The sequence below is a fragment of the Photinus pyralis genome, unplaced genomic scaffold (assembly GCF_008802855.1).
Source record: "Photinus pyralis isolate 1611_PpyrPB1 unplaced genomic scaffold, Ppyr1.3 Ppyr1.4_LG1, whole genome shotgun sequence".
NCBI lineage: Eukaryota > Metazoa > Arthropoda > Insecta > Coleoptera > Lampyridae > Photinus > Photinus pyralis.
The window spans coordinates 26,306,528-26,324,136 of NW_022170249.1; the positions used below are offsets into that span (position 1 = coordinate 26,306,528).

Here is a 17,609-nt window from a genome sequence, read left to right on the forward strand (position 1 = left end):
CGGTGCACGTAGATTTCTCTTAGGCACCAAAATCGGTACTTCAATTCTACGGCATTACGGCAACACCGCTGGACATCTTGGCTATATAGTAAGCCAAAGCGTACGACGCTGGTGCTTCAAAAAATCATTAGATTATTCAGAGTAATGTGCCATAATTTCCGCGAAAGTGGGCTGTATTGGTTTCGTGTGGATCAAATTCGCTGCTTCCTGTTCCCCGGGTTCGTTCTGTCCAGTGTATGGAGCCAACCGATTTATATGTGCACTATCACTGTTCCATGTATTTGTTCCTCACGCTTTCTTTGTGGCCGGGTCTTGTACCAAACTTCACCCGGCCCCGGCTAAACACTGACTGTGGGGATCTTGCGAATGCCCAATAGTTGGCACAGGCTTTGGAAGAGCGCCGACTCAACATTTAGTATCTGGTCAGAATTTGTGTGATCGATAAATGTCAAAAATATACATGGTGTTTCTTAATAACATCCTAATATTTAAGGGGATGAGTTTTGGGCTTTGTTTTAAGAAAAAAACTTCCTATGAACGTATGTCCAAAACGTCTTAGCTTTTGATATACAGAGTGATAAAGTTTTAAGAAAAAAATGTATTTTTTATTGTCATTTTCATACCACAAATATTTTTTTGAAATTTGGTGTACGGCGTTTAAATGCATGAAAGAGCATTTTTTTTACCTAAAAACATTTTTTTATTTCTATCAATGGCGTCCGTACTGGGCTCAACTAGACATTTTTGAAGGAAAAAGTTGTACGCTACTGCTTTCTCTTAAAATAAAAATTATGTTTGGAGTCCCCATTCAATTTAAAACAAATTTGATGTCTTGACTTTTTTTCGTATACGACTAATCGTTTTCGCATAAAAAAATAAAATTCATTCATTTGTACGCTCTTTTGAAATGTATAAAGTAATTAAACGTTTACTTATTTAAAAAAAAAAATTAAAAACGATCTAGTAGGTAGTAAGCAGGTTTTGTTTTCTTTTACAAACATAAACACTTTTGACAGTTGTCGTACGTCAAATTTCATAAATATTTAATGTGGTACGAAAATGACAAAAATTTAATTTTTTTCTTAAAACTTTTACACCCAGTATCTTAAAAGTTCGGACGTTTTAGACATAACTAACGTTTACTAAAACGTTTTTTTCTTAAAATGGGCCCAAAAATCACCTCCCTCAATATTTTAGCATGTTATTAAGAAACACCCTGTATAAAAAGAAAAATACTGTCGTGCAATTTTAATAAATTAGTAAAAGGCTCTCCCAGTCTAAAAGGGTACCTACAAACTTTGGCTATTACCTACTGCGTGATCTAACACTTGGGGATCTTAAAATTTCGGCTAACAACGTATACCTAAACTTGTTAATAAATGCTAGACGAGTTACCTTTTTTAGCGTTGCAATACCGCGAATATGTAGCTCCATTTTTATCCCGTCCGGCGTCCATTCCTAGTGCAGGCTAGAAATGTATTCAGTGACGTGATTTCATCTGGCTTCCATTATTTCTCTGTAGAAAAATCTGCAGATGACAGACACTATTTTACGAACCTCTTAAGAGCGCCGTCAACTGCAGAAGCCTCATTCGCCATAAGGGGTGAGTTTTTCACCCCACCACCAACGCCAATAGGAATGCGACAAACATTAGTCAATAAATCTGTTAACCACCATTGGTCAACCACACTCCGGCACCGCCTAAAATCCATAATTTGAACTATGAGCTTCATACAAAAATGTTACTCAACGATTAGCTCCAGTAAAGCCGAAATTGCAAGAACGGCAGATTACATGCAATTTCCAGAACAACCGTGGACTATAAATAGTTCCGAAAACATCCCAAAAATTCAAATGTAATCCTTCATTCATTTACCGACATCATATTGTATCTTGATAAGTACATGAGAAGTGATTAATTTTTGCAGTGTACATTGTTAAAATGAGTTCAGGACGTTCGCAAATGCCAGATTCTTCATCGTCTCCGCCAATAAGGTATGTCATGCATCACCTTTGTCAGTCAGTGTTATTTTATAGAAGGCCCTTAGTACCTAATAGCAAAGAGTACCCATAATTTACTCTTTGCTAATAGTAATAGGATAGGAATACATTTATTTCTATGGAAATCAACTGATATATATGTATAGCTAATATAGTGGACATGGAATGACCAATATTAAATTGTTTCAGTTCCAAAAATGGGGTATTTTATTGCTGTGTTAAAGTAGGTAGGCACGTCATAAAAGGTAAAAAGTAGTAAACTAATTCCATTTTCAATTGTTATATTCTCTTTATTCTCAACCAACCAACCGCTTACTCATTTAAATTTAAGAAGTGTCAACTTTTTATCAAGAACTAAATGTTGCACTTATTCATCAGTATTCAGGTCTTTAAATCTGAAAATTTTCATACCAACATTTTTTGTGTGGTCTATCTAAAGAAAATATTATCATAATCGTTTCACTTCCGATTCTACCGGATGTCGATAGAAACTTTTGATGCCAATTTCCCTATACCCAGCGTCAGGTTTTCAAGTTAATAGTTATTCAAGATTTTTCAAAATTTTTGACGTTTGACTGCTTTCCTTTAGGGCCCTGTACCTATGAGCCCGTTAACTTGCATTTCAAAAAGTCTTTCGAAATCAACAATACTGACTTGATGCTACATGAGAATGATTTAAATGTTGATCGCTTTCTACAGGGTGTTTTAAAACTAATGGTCAACTTTATTAATTTCAAACATTGATTTTTTGCACTTTCAAATGAATGTCAAAATTCTACATCAACCTACTAGTGTTACATTGCCTATACCTATCTGTTATGCTTTTCGTTTTATTTTAGATTTTCTAAAATTGTGACCGCTGTGCATAAGTTTCTTAGGAGGCCTTGAAATAAATGCTTTAGTAGACATGTCAAACCTTTGTTATAGATATTCGTTGATAGTACTTTGTGTATCACTAAAAATGAAAATAATCCTATTTACAATTAATAAAGTTAAATAAAGATGACATAATAAACAGAAACAGGTAATAATAATAAACGTCAAAATAAAAAAAACAAACATAAATTGCATCATGAATCGTCATCTTGAAACCAGTTGTTTTCTTCATGTAATATCGGTATACAATAACATCTACACGCATTTATTTCAAGGCCTCCTAAGACAATTATGCACAGTCATAATCTTAGAAAATCTAAAATGAAACCGAAAGTATAAGAGTTATGTAAATAATATGGAATATAATAAATGATCGATGTAAAATTTTTTTCGAAATTTGAAAGTGCAAAAAATAAAACATGTTCCATTTGAAAAATCAAAGATTTGAAGTTTGAAGTTTTTAAAGTTGACGATTTGTTTTAAAAATATCCTGTAGAAGGGCGATCAAAATTTGAATCGTTATCCCGCATCATCGAGTCAGTACTGTCGATTTTGGAATGTTTTTTGAAATTCAAGTCAACGGAGTCATAGGTACAGGGGGTCTAGGACACTTCGCCGAATGCCCACAATGCCGACACGATTTTTTGAAGGTCCATATCGCCGACTAGGGACACTACGCCGACCGTGCCCACATCGTCGACAAGTGTGCAAGGGACACAACGCCGACCATGCCCACTTCGCCGATCGTGCCCACATTGCCGAAACGTGTGCAAGGGACACTAAGCCGAACGTTACCACAACGCCGACTGTTCGAAAATCCAGGCCCCTCATACTCTGTCCAGTGTATGAGTTTGCATTTTAAAAAGTTTAAAAAACATGTCCTAAACCTACAAATAACCTAATATCCAAAGCTGCTTTGCTTCACACTCCGTCCAGTTTGATTAAGAATTTTCGTATGAGTCTGTAGTTCGAAAAAAGTAAAAAAAAATATTCTGAACCTACAATAACCTAACGTCAAAAGCTACTTGGTGTTGCACACCGTCCAGCTTGATTAAGAAGTGTTGTATGAGTCGACGTTATTATGGTCACGTTCGGCTTAGTGTCCCTTGTTCACTTGTCGGCGATGTGGGCACGGTCGGCGTAGTGTCCGTCGGCGAAGTGGGCATGGTCGGCGTTGTGTCCCTTGCACACTTGTCGACGTAGTGTCCGTCGGCGTAGTGCCCCTAGTCGGCGATATGGACCTTCAAAAAATCGTGTCGGCGTTGTGGGCATTCGGCGAAATGTCCCGGCCTCGGTACAGGACTCAAAAGAATAGCACTCAAACGTCAAAAATATTGTATAATCTTGAATAACTTGAAAACATTTGATGCTGGATATAGGGAAATGTAGTATCAAACGACGTAGATTTTCATGTAGATTATGAATATGCAATAAAATATAGGGTATTCTATTTAAGGTAAGAACGTTGCTATCGACATCCGGTAGAACTAGAGGCGACACGATCTTTATACTTTTCTTTCGATAGATAAAAAACATTCACAGATTTCGCAATCCATGCAACCATCGGAGACATTAGAAATTATAACCGTATTAACGCCAAATACCCCTTATTCCCCTTATAAACTTTCCGAATAAGCATCGTAACATGCTTGTACTACTATCACGGGAGATGTGCGAGAATTTTAGATTGGAATTAAGAAAACCATTGCGCACTATTAAGAAAGTACCGTATGGATAGTATATCCGCGACGTTTCTTTAATCTACCGATTGCGGCCAAATACGGTACAATAAACACTACTGTCTTCTTTTCTGCTTGACGAAACGGCTAACTTCATACCATTACAAAACAAGCATTTCCAATTGCTAAAAGCTATGTTGGTGTGCAAATTTTCAGATGTAATTTATCAATGAAAGCCTGAATACTTTTACGTAACGGTAACAGCCTGTATATATTTGACATATTATCGATCACTTGACTCAACCTATTTTAAATCGAAACCAATACTTCATTAGCTGATATTATAAAGCACAGAGACTTGCTATAACTAGACTGCGCTTAACGTATCTAAGGTGTTGTCGACACAGTATGCAACACACAATGCACCGCGGGGCAAAAATCGCTGAGATGATATGCAATATAATGAAATAAGCTGTTATTTTAGATGTTCCGTGCATTAATCATTCTCGTGATTAGCTCGAATTAGTGAACAGATAAATTTCTGTTGAGAATAAACCAATAACTTAGGTTAACTTGTGCCTATCAACATGTACTCTGTCGATAAATTTTTAAATAATATGCTGATTTTCAACGGATAAAAGTTTAAAGGGCCAATGGATCAGAGCCATTCGAAGAGAAAAATTTATTCCCACCATAGTGCATTTGCGGGGAATGAAGCCGATTTTACAATAATGCAATACCGAGCGTTTTCGACTTTCACATTCACTTAAAATAACGTAGAACTATTCGACATCCTTTACCAGCAAGACAACGGCAATTTGCCTATTAGGTATAGACGTAAATAAGTACTTACTGGTACTGAGTATATTTCAGGTTTTCTACAAAAAAAAAATAGCTAAGTCTGTTAAATGTTCCATATGTGCAGATGCGATATTCGCATCAGAGAGTCATTCAAAGCTTTTAACTACGGTCTATTCAGTATATCTTCCGTTGCACGTCATTGCCTGAAGAAAACGACGTACCAACGTAAATTTACTTTCGTTTATTAGGCAACACATTAAGCTTGTACTTTATTTTGGCCGCAACAATTGGTAGCATTTCGCTATGTTGTCGCGTTTAAATTTATAAATTTGACAGGTTGCTTTTGGTTTACTTTTCGTTTGATTTGATTTTGATTATTTTCTACGTCTTTCGCTGTGCATTGGTTTGAAGAGTAATTACTGAAGAATTTTGATAACCCGTCAGTAATTGTGTTCGATAACGGGAAAACACACAACATTAAAGTGTGGTTAGGAGATCATAATGTGTTCTCCGAAAATGATTTTAAAGCCGAACTGTTGAAAAGGTTGCACAGTAAGTACGTTCGCAAATTATTTGGTATTATCTAAATCTTGTTGATACTTTTAGGAATAAATCGGCTAAAATGTACCGCATAACGCATTGACCACTTAGCCGAGCAATACGGTTCCTTCGTTTTACGATTACCACCCTATCATCGCGTTTTTAATCCTATCGAACATATTTGGGGCATAGCGAAAAATTACTACAATCGACACATGGGTAGAGATGGACGAAGCATTGAAAATTGCATAAACATGTGACAAGAAACACTACATCCGATAACTTCCGAAACTTGGCGCAATTCAGTTAAGGATACGGAAACTGTAATACACGAGTGGTACGAAAGAGAAAAGCAATTAGATCTTGAAAACGTTGCTACTATTATTATAAACTTTGAACACGAAAGCAGTTCCGATGATTCCGATTAATTTGAATATCATCCATCACATCACATAACCTGTAAAATTTTATATTTAGTACTTTCTCTGTAAAAGAGATGTTACATTTGTACAGTTCATAAGTTATTAAAGTATATTGTATGTATATTGTGGTTTCAATTAACGAAATGAATAATAAAAATTATTTTTATTTTATTTAAGGTGTGGATTGTTCACACAAAGAATGCACTGTCTTGTTGACAAGTGACATAACCTAAATCGTTCAAAACTAGATTTGGCATTATTGCATAGTAATTACGTCACAGGAAATGATGACGTGCAACGGAAGTTATACGGAATAAAGTGTACTTAGAAAAAATCGTGGAGGATTGTTGCACGTATCAAGCGATGTATTAAAAATTTTCCAAATTGCTGAAAATGTGTTCAGGTTTTTCATTCAATCCACACCACACCGCGTTGTAAACAAAATGGTTATCAGCAGTCTAAGAAAAATAAATAACAGTTACAGCCCATTTGGGTTTTTGAATAGGCATATATTGAATCAAAATCCGCTACATAATCATATCTTACTACCTACATCTTTAGTTTTAAGAGTATATTTTTCCATACGTGTTCACCACCAAAATACACATATAAATCAAATTAGGACTAGAGTAAGGCAGTTATATACCAATTTAGTTCAAATAAAATACCAATAAATTCGATTAAAACAGTTAACAGTTATAATATGTTATCTTTTTTTGCTACTAAAATTTACAATAAACATGGCTAAAGCAAGCCGCAGAACGTACGTCTGCCCCGCGATGAACAGTTGGTTGCCTATCCTATCTTGACAACAGGCGTTTATAGTAAAATCTACGTTACGCGCCGTCTAGTTATAACATATATATAAGAGAAGTATATGGATAAACGAGTGGACACGCCTATCGCCAACGTTAGTGGATGGAAATATACTTCTGTCATTAGTTGGGAACTAGGCGCTAATGCGCTTGCCTGTTATTATGTAGTGTTATTTACCAAGCATTTACTCCAGTTTGACATAACGGATTGAGGTTAAATTGTTTGTTTAGTTTATGAGTTATTGAACTTTTGTTTAATTTTAATAGTAAAGAAGCCTTTCGTAGTTATATAAATCAGTATACGTAAGTGATACACAATAATTGTAAATGAATACCTAATGTTTGGCAATTTTAGTGTGTTCATTACTTAGAAATAAAGAAATGCAGGTACTTGTGGGAAAGTGGATTCTTCGGTTTCATGGCACAAGTAAGTTACAATGCAATTATCTGCTATCAATTCATTTATGCCATACTTGTTATAAGATTCCCAAGTGAAAAAAGCAACAAGAATCGGTGACTGCAAGCATGTGAACTATCGGAATTCGATGATGTAAAAACAAGGTTGTGTTCTCGTCATTTTAACCGCTATGACTGCATTGATTTGGATGCACGCAAGCATGATGGGGGCACGAAGTTATATGGGGGTCACTAACACCTAAAAGATTTCCAACTCGACAATGTTAATTTTATTTTAAAATCAGTAAATGTCTTTAATTTAATTGTGTTTCTTTGAACATTGGTAATGTATCACTTTATATTATAGCTGATGCGAACTTATCCAATTTCAAGTTATATTCAAGATATAATCCCTATAGGTATAGGTATATTATTTCAATTGCAATTTAAGTTTCTAAATCGTTACAAAGTTTGCCTTCGAAGTTGAAGGGTGTAACCGTAAACAAACTCCGCTGAGGAAGCTCGAAAGTTCTCCCTGAAAATGCTACAGTTTCCAAGCAGAACGATACGGAGTACCTTGAACCAGAACGCACTGGGTGGCACGTGAGCGCTGATTTGAGTTGGCAGTGAAATCATTCAAGTAGGCCATTGACTGCAGGTCCCGAATCCTTGTGTGCCGAAAACAATGTTGAGGGCACAAAAAAGGGAAGATTCAAATTGTCGTCGCTGATCGGTGAAGATGCTAGTAGGGGAATCGAAGCGATATAGTCAACAGGTAAGAAACGCTTCGGCGGCGATTGGTCTTGGGAGGGCGTGCCTCGGCCAGCTAGTAGGTATACTTATCTAAAGACATCACAGGATCAGACAATAGTGATAGGAGTCGGCAGGTGGAATGGGGCCAATGTGGTGAATATGAACCTGCATGAAGCGAATAGAAGTCTGGGTGAAGTTTCCGAATGGTGCGTGGTTGTGTTTACATATGGTATTTACACACAATAATGGTTTAATAAAATTTTAACCCTATTTTCGAGTTATAGGTTATGAAATTTGAAATTGGCGCTACTTAAAAGTAGGCGGAGAGAAGTAAATATTTACTTGGGGAGTTTGCGCATAAGTACAGAGTTCAGGACTAAGGAATAGGGCAGCTCTCTTTTATGGCGAACAATTTGCACATTGCAATCATAGGCGGTTATCCATATACTTCTCTTATATATATGGTTATAACAAGTCTCTGATAAAGCATAATACCATTGAATAAAAACACTATAAGAAGCCTAACCCCGTGGAAATAAAGCGCGACAGAGTTTGAACTGAGAATATAATGGGAACACTGTCAATAGAGTCGATTCTTGAACTGAGAAGAATGAGAATTTGCTTTCCTCCTATTTACCGCAAAGAGAGTTCGGCGGTCCCAACCAATGCGGGTGCAAGGGGATTTGTGAGATTTGTCGCGCTTTCTTCCATAAGCGTTAGGCTTCTTATAGTGTTTTTATTCAATGATAATACCTACTTAAATAATTATGTTGTCCGCTAACAGTGTTGTTAAAGGCATGTGATTGGATGTTATTGCAAAGAATATCAAACTATCTTTAACAATCAACACTTTGTTGTACAGTACCTAATACAGAATTGTTAATTTTCAGTCTGCAGTATGGAGGATATGGGGGTGGCGATTTGTCAGAAGATGAAGTATCTGATTTACCTAGCTGCGCTTTCGCTACCCGGGCAGCTTCAAGCAACAGCATTCAACACCATTATTTGACGTCCCTTCACCATGGAAATGGTAAGCAGATTTCTTACCCAGATATTAATTATTCAAGGGAGCAATTAAGTTATGTTAAGTCGTCGCATCAACAATTTGAGACTGAGACTGCTTTGTCGTGAATCTCGATCTAGATTCGGTATAGGTACTGGTCTGGTCAAACAACTAAGATTCTTTTAGATACGATCAAATAATGATACAAATTCGATCCATGCTATCAATTTATTCTGATGGATTTCTTAGGAATATCCTGAGTACTTTCAAGAAAAAAATTAGTGCAATTTCCTAAAAGGAACCGATCATAACTTTTATACAAATCAAAAAAATACGCGAGATTCTTTAAAGTGTCTTCTAGAATCAATATGGTTTCCCTAAAGTACAAATGATGCGGCCCTTCTTTGAAAATATGGCGGCTGGACAATATAGAAATGATAAAATTAGATATCTTGAGGAGTGTTCTTGAATCTGCCTTTTACGATTACATTTTGTATTTAGTAAAGAAATAATCGAGCAATGAACTTTTAGATTTATATCGACTGCCTTCAACCTAGCTTCTTACTTCCGCCATTAAGACTACTTAAAAGACCAAACGAGTTCAAGGCCAAACACCGAAACTGATTAACTTTTCGCTTTCAAATTATAGTTTTTCGTTGACGAAAACGCCACTAGCATTCATTAACCGGCACGTCTATTTGTAATTATATAAACTAATTCGACAATTCCGTGCACAATTCCCAACACTGATTTATCATTATTAGAATAGAAACATAAACGTCTTTTTGGCGTCTCCAAACAACAAAACGACACTTTTGATTCTATTGTGATAGTCAACTACTGATAATGATAGTAATAACTCGCCATTACTATAATCTCCCAAGAATGAGGTCAACGAAAGGTCCAGTTAATTTGTTTTTCCACGAAAGCTTACGTTCACGATTTAACCGCGTTAATATTCCTTTTGGTAATGTTTATTTCACAATCACAATTGAACTTCCGTGCGCGCTAACACCGATACAATTCCACTTTAGGTGTATTTTACAATGCTTTACGAACTTCAATTCGCAATACTTCCGTATTAGTGATTTCCGCGGCTTTTTCGAAATTTGATTAACCTCACTGATAATTTTCGTGGTTTCGCTATTGTATACTTTTTTCCGCGATTAAAAAAATTCTATGGTAGAATCTGTACTTTCAACAAGTACTTACTCGTTGCGCGTCTGTCACATCCTTTTCCTCTATCACGCCGTGAAGGCTTAAAACGACACAAACGCAAAATTCGCAACCAGCGTCTCTTGTGTACCAATCGTAAGCCCCCATTCTCGTTCGCCTATGCAAAAGGGAACCAACGAAGCTGGACGGTTCACTGATATTGTACCGTACAAGGGGGCTTCGATAACAAAGAATTTGATTGTAAGTGGACTGTAATTATGAATTACTTCCAAGGCCTTGTTTATGCTGGGAATGAAAGAATATAGACACATAAATAAACGTGTTTTTATTATAAAAAATACAAAGTAAATGAATTTCTATTGAATATGGTTGACGTAGGCACGACGGCTACCAGAATATGGTAAAGTTACGAAGGGATAATGTAAACAAAGGAACTTACGTGTTGTTTCGAAGTCCATTAACAACGAAGGCGATGTTGCAATGGCGAAGATTGCTCTATTCTACGAAGTTGTCAAATTTGTCGATTTTGTTACAACGAAATCTTCTTATTGATGTGCGGTGCTTTGACGTTCTGCTTGTTAATAACGATGTTGCGAACTGCACGGCGACATCTTGACCCGTTGGGGATCGATCGAGATCTATATGCGAACGACGAAGGCTAATCGGCCATTGGTTAACGGCGACTTCTCAACGTAGTTGAGTCGATGGCTTCTAAGCGAAGAATCGGACGAATTCTGCGCGACGAGTACACATATTGCGCTTCTGCGGCTCATGCGCGCACACGTAACAAATAGGAATATATACAGGCAAGGCAAAACGGTTATGTACAGGGTATTTTCATTAAGGAAAAACGAAAGGATATTTTATTCTAGTTTGGGGACGCAACAGATATCCCTGCTAAAAATCCACTCATTCTAAATAAACTTGCTTATCGCCGTTAAACCGACTCGCGCCCACTATTCGTATAAAGCGGCACATTTCCAGTTTTACACATTCGTACACGGTCAAGTGTGTCAGGGCTAAGAAATCTAAAAAATTTAAACCCGGAGCTGGCTCCCGTTACATTGGCAAGGACCGCAATTTATCTTTTACTTTATCAGCAGAAGCTATAGCAAAAGAGATAAATTATGGAAACGTGTCTGGATTATGAAAATAAAAAGCACAGTAAGTAAGAAGTACCTGCTCATTATGACGGGAGCCATTTAATTGTATTTATCTATTTTTGAATTTTTTGGCATTGTCTTTTAGATTTGTGATTGGGTGTAGGTGCGAATTTAATTAGATTTTGGCGGTTAGAACGATTTTAGTGGTGGTTTCCTCAAATCAAGAGTGTAGAGTTGTTGATTTAGAGGTGTGCTGTTTTAAAGATTGAGCATTATGAATTATACGGGGGTATACAGGGCCGATTAATTACGTGTGAAAGTGGGTCGCGCCGGTCTTGCGGTAAATTAGGTAGAATTAATGGGTTATACGTGACGGTTCCTGATGAGTTCAATCCATTTCACGACGCAGCATGAAAACTGATTCCCCGGGCTTTTTAACGGCCGAAGTTTTTGGAAATTGCTTTTTTTCTAAACTTTGGATTGGTAAAAGACGCTGAATTTTGTTGGTTGAACGAATAAAAATGTCTGCTGAAACCGATTAGCAACATTTTGAAGGTGTGATTGTAAAATTGGGAAAAGTAGGGATTAAAAGAGGGAGGTTTTCGGATGGTAGCCGCGAAGCAATACGGTTTAAAATTCAACACTTGAGGCGTTAAGCGTTAAGTTAGGAGCGCGATAAGAGGAGATTAAGTTATCGTTAGATCGGGCGACTATTGCGAGAGTGATGAAAAAAGTTAATTTGGTCACGGACAAGTGCGGGTCATAAAGATAAGGACACGCGTGGGGTTACACAAAGTCGACCGAGAAACAATTTTTTTCACATACATATCATGAACAATAATACTCGCGAAATCAAGCAAAAATCCTCGCTCTCCCATTACTTTCGCTATGTGAACCTCGCCCTTTAGAAAAACCGAAATGGGTCCTCCTTTCTGAACGCAATGACCTCCATTGGCTTACCCTAACAGCCAATAGAAAACCCGTATTTCGGTTTTGTCAACCAGCTCAAATGGAATGAACGTAACTTTTGGGTCCGAAGAGATCGTGACAACCGCGCTCGGTCTCCCCAATACGTGTTGTTATCGCTAGACATACGTTTGTTCGTGTTCGCTATGAAGACGGTATATGTGTAAATTGTCCATTGTTGCACAAATTACGAATCCAAAACCAAATTTTCGAAAAACGGCAAAGCGACCGTGCGCACAAGTACAACTTTTTATGTATTTGATTAAGTCCAAGAGACAAGTCAAGTTTGAAGGCATACGACTCGTCCACCTCTATTATTGTTCTATTGGTAACAGTTAGGAAGTTAGGTGCTGGTCTAAGATAATAATTATTTTCTCCCCAAATGTGACATCCTAATCAAAATTGTTTACAGAACCTTAGCCCCACTCCATAACAACATTTCTCTTTGTAACAGATAACGCCCAGTGCGCAGCCAGTTCGCTATCGGCTTCCGAATATTATGGAGGCTCACCATACAGGATACAGCGGCATGCTGCGAATATCCGAGAACGGAAAAGGATGCTGAGGTCTGCTATTGGACCCACCGGGTACATTTGTGTTGATATGTGGCATGTGTCCTAGTTTTTCTTCATAGTAGACTTAGGTAGATATTTTACGTTTTTTTTATTTTTTCCGTTGTTTTTTATTTAAGTACCAGAATAAATGTTGTCATATACAAATGGTGACATTCGTTAATTATTTTCTAACACTTACACGATGTTGTTTTGCAGCAGTATAAACTCTGCTTTTGACGAGCTTCGAATGCACGTACCGACTTTTCCATACGAAAAACGACTCAGCAAGATTGATACTCTGCGTCTGGCCATTGCCTACATAGCTCTACTGAGAGAAGTGCTTACAGCTGACTGTGATCCGTTAACATACGTCGAGCGTTGTCTTAGAGGTGATATCAAGGCCGATAGAGCTCATTGGAATACAAGTGGTACGTTATATTTTCATGAATACTGCAGTATATAATACCATAAGATTACATAAGTACCGTAAAAAATGATCAATATTGTTCTTCGCCAACTTGGGGTGGCCTTCAATTCGATTTCGATTATGGCACCGAGATTCATGGACGGGAGATTTGAATCGACCAACTGCGATACGACCACTCAATCCCATTAACCAGTCACGTAGGCCAAACTGAAGCATCAACAGTTCATGACACAGCTGCTATCATTGTCGAACATCGTGAGGAAAACAGCTGTGCTGTGTAAATGCGAATGATCCCTTGTGGTGCTGGTATTTGTCACAAATTATTTTAACTGATAGATTTTTCTTGTTCTAGACTTGACCGCAAGACTCTCATGGATTAACTGGGAAAATTTGGGAGTAAATCCGGGGAGGCGCAGTAATGTTTCTTCCCTGAGTATTTCTTCGGAAAACATGAGTCATTGACTATAGAATAGATGTAACTTTAAGATGCATTGTTTGTGCAATATTATTATTAGCATTAAACTGCGTATTCGATGTCGTTGATGATGTTCATACCGCATTCTCTTTACCTTACAAGTGTTATATTTCTAGATTCAATGCTACAAGGACAAGCGCAGGATATACATTGCGTTACACATTAATGTACGTAGTAATCTTTGCATTTCTTTATAATTTATTCGTGTTTTATATGCAACATTTTTTTATTTTTTATAAATTTCCGTCTGTATTTTTCAAATTGACTTGATCTAACCTCAATTCAGTAACGGCCTTGTGAGCTCTGAAGTGCGCTTTCCGCTTTATCTGTGACAGGTAACAACGCAAACAAGAGGGATAGTGGATAGCGCGGCACAAAATATTGCGGTATAGCAATGTCTGATGCTAATCAGGTAAATGGTACACTAAAACCGTAATTAGTACTCAATAAGAATCAATAATTCAAATGATATGACAATTTTGATCGACAACGGATTGTACGTACAAATCGATGTATAAAAGAATTAACGTGACGTTAACCAAGAAAAACTACTTTACGATGCACAAATAACTAAATTTCTATACAACAGCAATATAATCTAATTAATTCAAAATGTAAATGAGATATGTAATGATCCTCGGGGCCTCTCAAACCGACACTGAAAACGTTGACTTACCCTATACTTACCGTTGGCAACTCTGGGCAAAAATGAGGCAAAAACATAGATATATAAATACATAGATACAGCCATACGCCAACATAGTTCAAAAGGACGTACCATCTATTACCATCACTTTCAGCACATTAATTACGTATAGCGCTATCCTTTATAGAGGTACTATTTCTGACGCATGAACAAATTTGCCAATCAGAAGTTGAACTAAATACAATCCTGGATTATCTGCAAAGCCTTCCATCCACCCAGAATTCGCCAAGAACACGCTGCAACTCCGATGCGTCCTTTGGCGATCGCAAATCAAATAAAGCCGAAGCATGTGCTGATACGTTGCAGTGCCGGTTATCATAAGATTATTTAAGAGTCCGTCATGCAAACTGATAGTTAGTAGTTGATACGGGCACTTGATGGATGAACGACTTTACTGTCCCAACCGCTGGAACTTGATGGGAGTCATAGTTGCACTGTGCATCAATGCCTCAAATAAATCTTTTTTTATTATTTTATTACGAGCTGCTTCAGGAATAATACGTTGCTTGATGCTACAAGCTGGACTGCACATACAACGGCGGCTAAGATGACAGGCTCGGCTGGATGGAACTATTTTTTTCTCTTGATGCCTGTAAGACCGAGGGCGGCGACAACGGTTGACCGTTTGGCTCTAGGTTTAGCTTCTAAGGAGTTGGTTGCTTCTTAATCCGCTGCAACCGGATGAGCGGAGTTGGTGTTCGGAAAATGGACGAAGGTAACGACTGCCGACGTAGATCGGTTTCCTACTTGCTCTAAACCTGAATCATGAAGAACACGACACGTCGTTATGATGGATGAACAACGATTGCTGTTTTTCGACAGAATGCGGAATAAGCTCCTCCTCAATGTTCGGACATTTCTAAACTGGTACATCTCCATTTCCTGGTCAATGATTGCGACCAACTCCGCGACATTATCATAAGCTTCTAGATGCATGGAGCACGGCCTCGACCTCATGTTGCAGGCAGTCGTTGTGCAGTTTGTCGTTTTTCTGTCGTTTTAGGTCTCATGACCATGTTCCGCTACCAAATTATGTTTGTTACACAATAAATAAGCCGTAGGTTCTCGAAGGCTAATTTTACATTTAGACCAGTCATTGGGGATTTTTACCTGGAAATAAGTCCGTAAGTTTTGAAACTTTGTAGGTTTATAGGTTTTGAGATCTATAAATAAAATTCACAAAATGCACAATCCGAGACGTGCCGCCGTCGGCTCGTTCGTTGACACGCTACTAGTTCTTTATCTTAAGAGCTATTGTTCTACTTTTTTCGCTATTTGGTTCGTTATGGTGTCGCGGCTTGCACCAAGGAAGGAATTTTTTTCTGCGTTTATTGCTAAAAAAGTTATTGTACAAAAACCAACAAACCGTTTTTTTACATGTTCCATAATTTTACACTTTTGCCGTTGATTAACGATCCTAGAGATCGTTTATAATTTTGTATTGCTGTCTGTGGTCTGTCTGTTGGTCTGTCCGTCTGTTCATTTGTCTGTCTGTCCCTCTATCTGTCCGTGTGAACGATAACTTTGTTTAGAAATGTCCGATCGCTTTTACATCTCCGTTAGTTATTAACTGAATTGCATGAAATTCAATATGGACATAGCTTTAGCCATATAATACGCAATGCCAAAAGTTGAGTCGAATCGATTGAAAATTCACAGTGCCCTTTTCGCATCTCGACCATTTATAAAATTGCGAACTTTTTTATTTATAAAAGTATTTGAATGAAATTTGATAAATTGGCACTTGGAATAAATGAAAATCAAACGCCAGTTTCAAAGTTTGGTTTTGCGCATGCGCAGTGCCAACTTTTTTATCTATGGAAGCATTTAAATGAAATTTGATACATAGGCGTTTGGAACAAAGGAAAATGTCACGTTAGTTTCAAAATTTAGATTTGCGCATGCGAAGTTCAAACTTTATTATTTAGAAAAGCATTGAAATGAAATTCTTCTTATAAACTAAAATTGAAGTAGCACGTCAAAAAGGGATTGCACATGTGCAACGCTATCTTTCATATTTGTGGCCGGATTTTTACGATTTTGACAGAAGTTGCATCTTACAAATGGGAAATGGATGCAAGTGGAAATGCGTTTTTTGTAAATCGTTTACGATTACTTTTTAACTTGTTTACAAATATCTCCAAAACTATGCGTTTTTCGAAAAAGTATGCAGAGCGCAAAATTAAAGAGGAGGAAGTTTCCTATAGAGTGTGTTCCTAGTAAATATTTATCACGAAATAATGGCATATCTTCTATTCAATTAATCGATTAATTTATTAATTAATAGATGTTAATAATTTATGATCAATTAATTTCGATTTGAAATGCTATACTTGTTTCCACACCACCCCAGAGGTAAAGTCCACGGCGCGTTTTTTTTAACGTGGTTTCCCCTGTAGGCCTAATCCACTTAGGTACTAAAATTATCTTTGGCAAAGGCCAGACGAACTTTACTCGTTGATTTCCATATCTTCAACGGGGAAAATGGTTACCTCAGCTTCAGAATCGATGTTGATTTCCTTCAACTCGTCGGACTCTCCTTCTGCAGTCGATAAAGAATCATCAAGCAGCGAGGTCTTCTTCATCGTATACTTGACTGATATTTTCACAAGTCTTCCTATTGCAGACACAGCAAATCATTGAACATCTCAATCGTGCTTTCCTGCATCCGCAGGCTCTACCACAAGCCGCTTTGTACTTACAAGATAAAAAAGCAAGTAGTGCTTTAGAAGAAAGATCTTTTAAAGTAATTACTGGAGTGAGGCCAGTTTGTGTTTTCTTCCAACACCATTTTCAACTACTTTCGGACAGCCACGCCATAGTTGAACCTGATCATATGTTCTCAATGAATAATAAATATAAAGAGAAACCAATTGAATAGCCCGTTTTACTATAAAAGATAAATGTATACGCATA

At 37.3% G+C, this 17,609-nt stretch overlaps 1 protein-coding gene across 4 annotated transcripts; it reads left to right on the forward strand.

Moving 5' to 3' along the window:
• Positions 1–1,825: 1,825 nt before the first annotated feature.
• Positions 1,826–14,042, forward strand: LOC116160076 (helix-loop-helix protein 13). Of its 4 annotated transcripts, none has more exons than XM_031473212.1 (5): positions 1,826–1,995; positions 9,174–9,313; positions 12,986–13,118; positions 13,305–13,513; positions 13,865–14,042. In XM_031473212.1, exons 1-5 carry the CDS (start codon positions 1,943–1,945, stop codon positions 13,972–13,974), a joined length of 645 nt encoding a protein of 214 aa, XP_031329072.1. In that variant the 5' UTR covers positions 1,826–1,942; the 3' UTR covers positions 13,975–14,042. The 4 variants fall into 4 exon arrangements, with proteins under 4 accessions (XP_031329072.1, XP_031329071.1, XP_031329074.1 ...); XM_031473211.1 differs by having other exon boundaries at positions 1,828–1,995; positions 13,302–13,513; XM_031473214.1 differs by having other exon boundaries at positions 1,828–1,995; positions 12,986–13,097.
• The last annotated feature ends 3,567 nt before the right edge of the window (positions 14,043–17,609 follow it).

What these genes read in the sequence shown, in the direction of transcription:
- LOC116160076 (XM_031473211.1), top strand. Translation starts at nt 1,943, where the DNA reads ATGAGTTCAGGACGTTCGCAAATGCCAGATTCTTCATCGTCTCCGCCA. An exon ending in TCATCGTCTCCGCCAATAAG is followed by an intron (nt 1,996 to 9,173) that starts GTATGTCATGCA and finishes GTTAATTTTCAG; the next exon opens with TCTGCAGTATGGAGGATATG. An exon ending in TCTGCTATTGGACCCACCGG is followed by an intron (nt 13,119 to 13,301) that starts GTACATTTGTGT and finishes GTTGTTTTGCAG; the next exon opens with CAGTATAAACTCTGCTTTTG.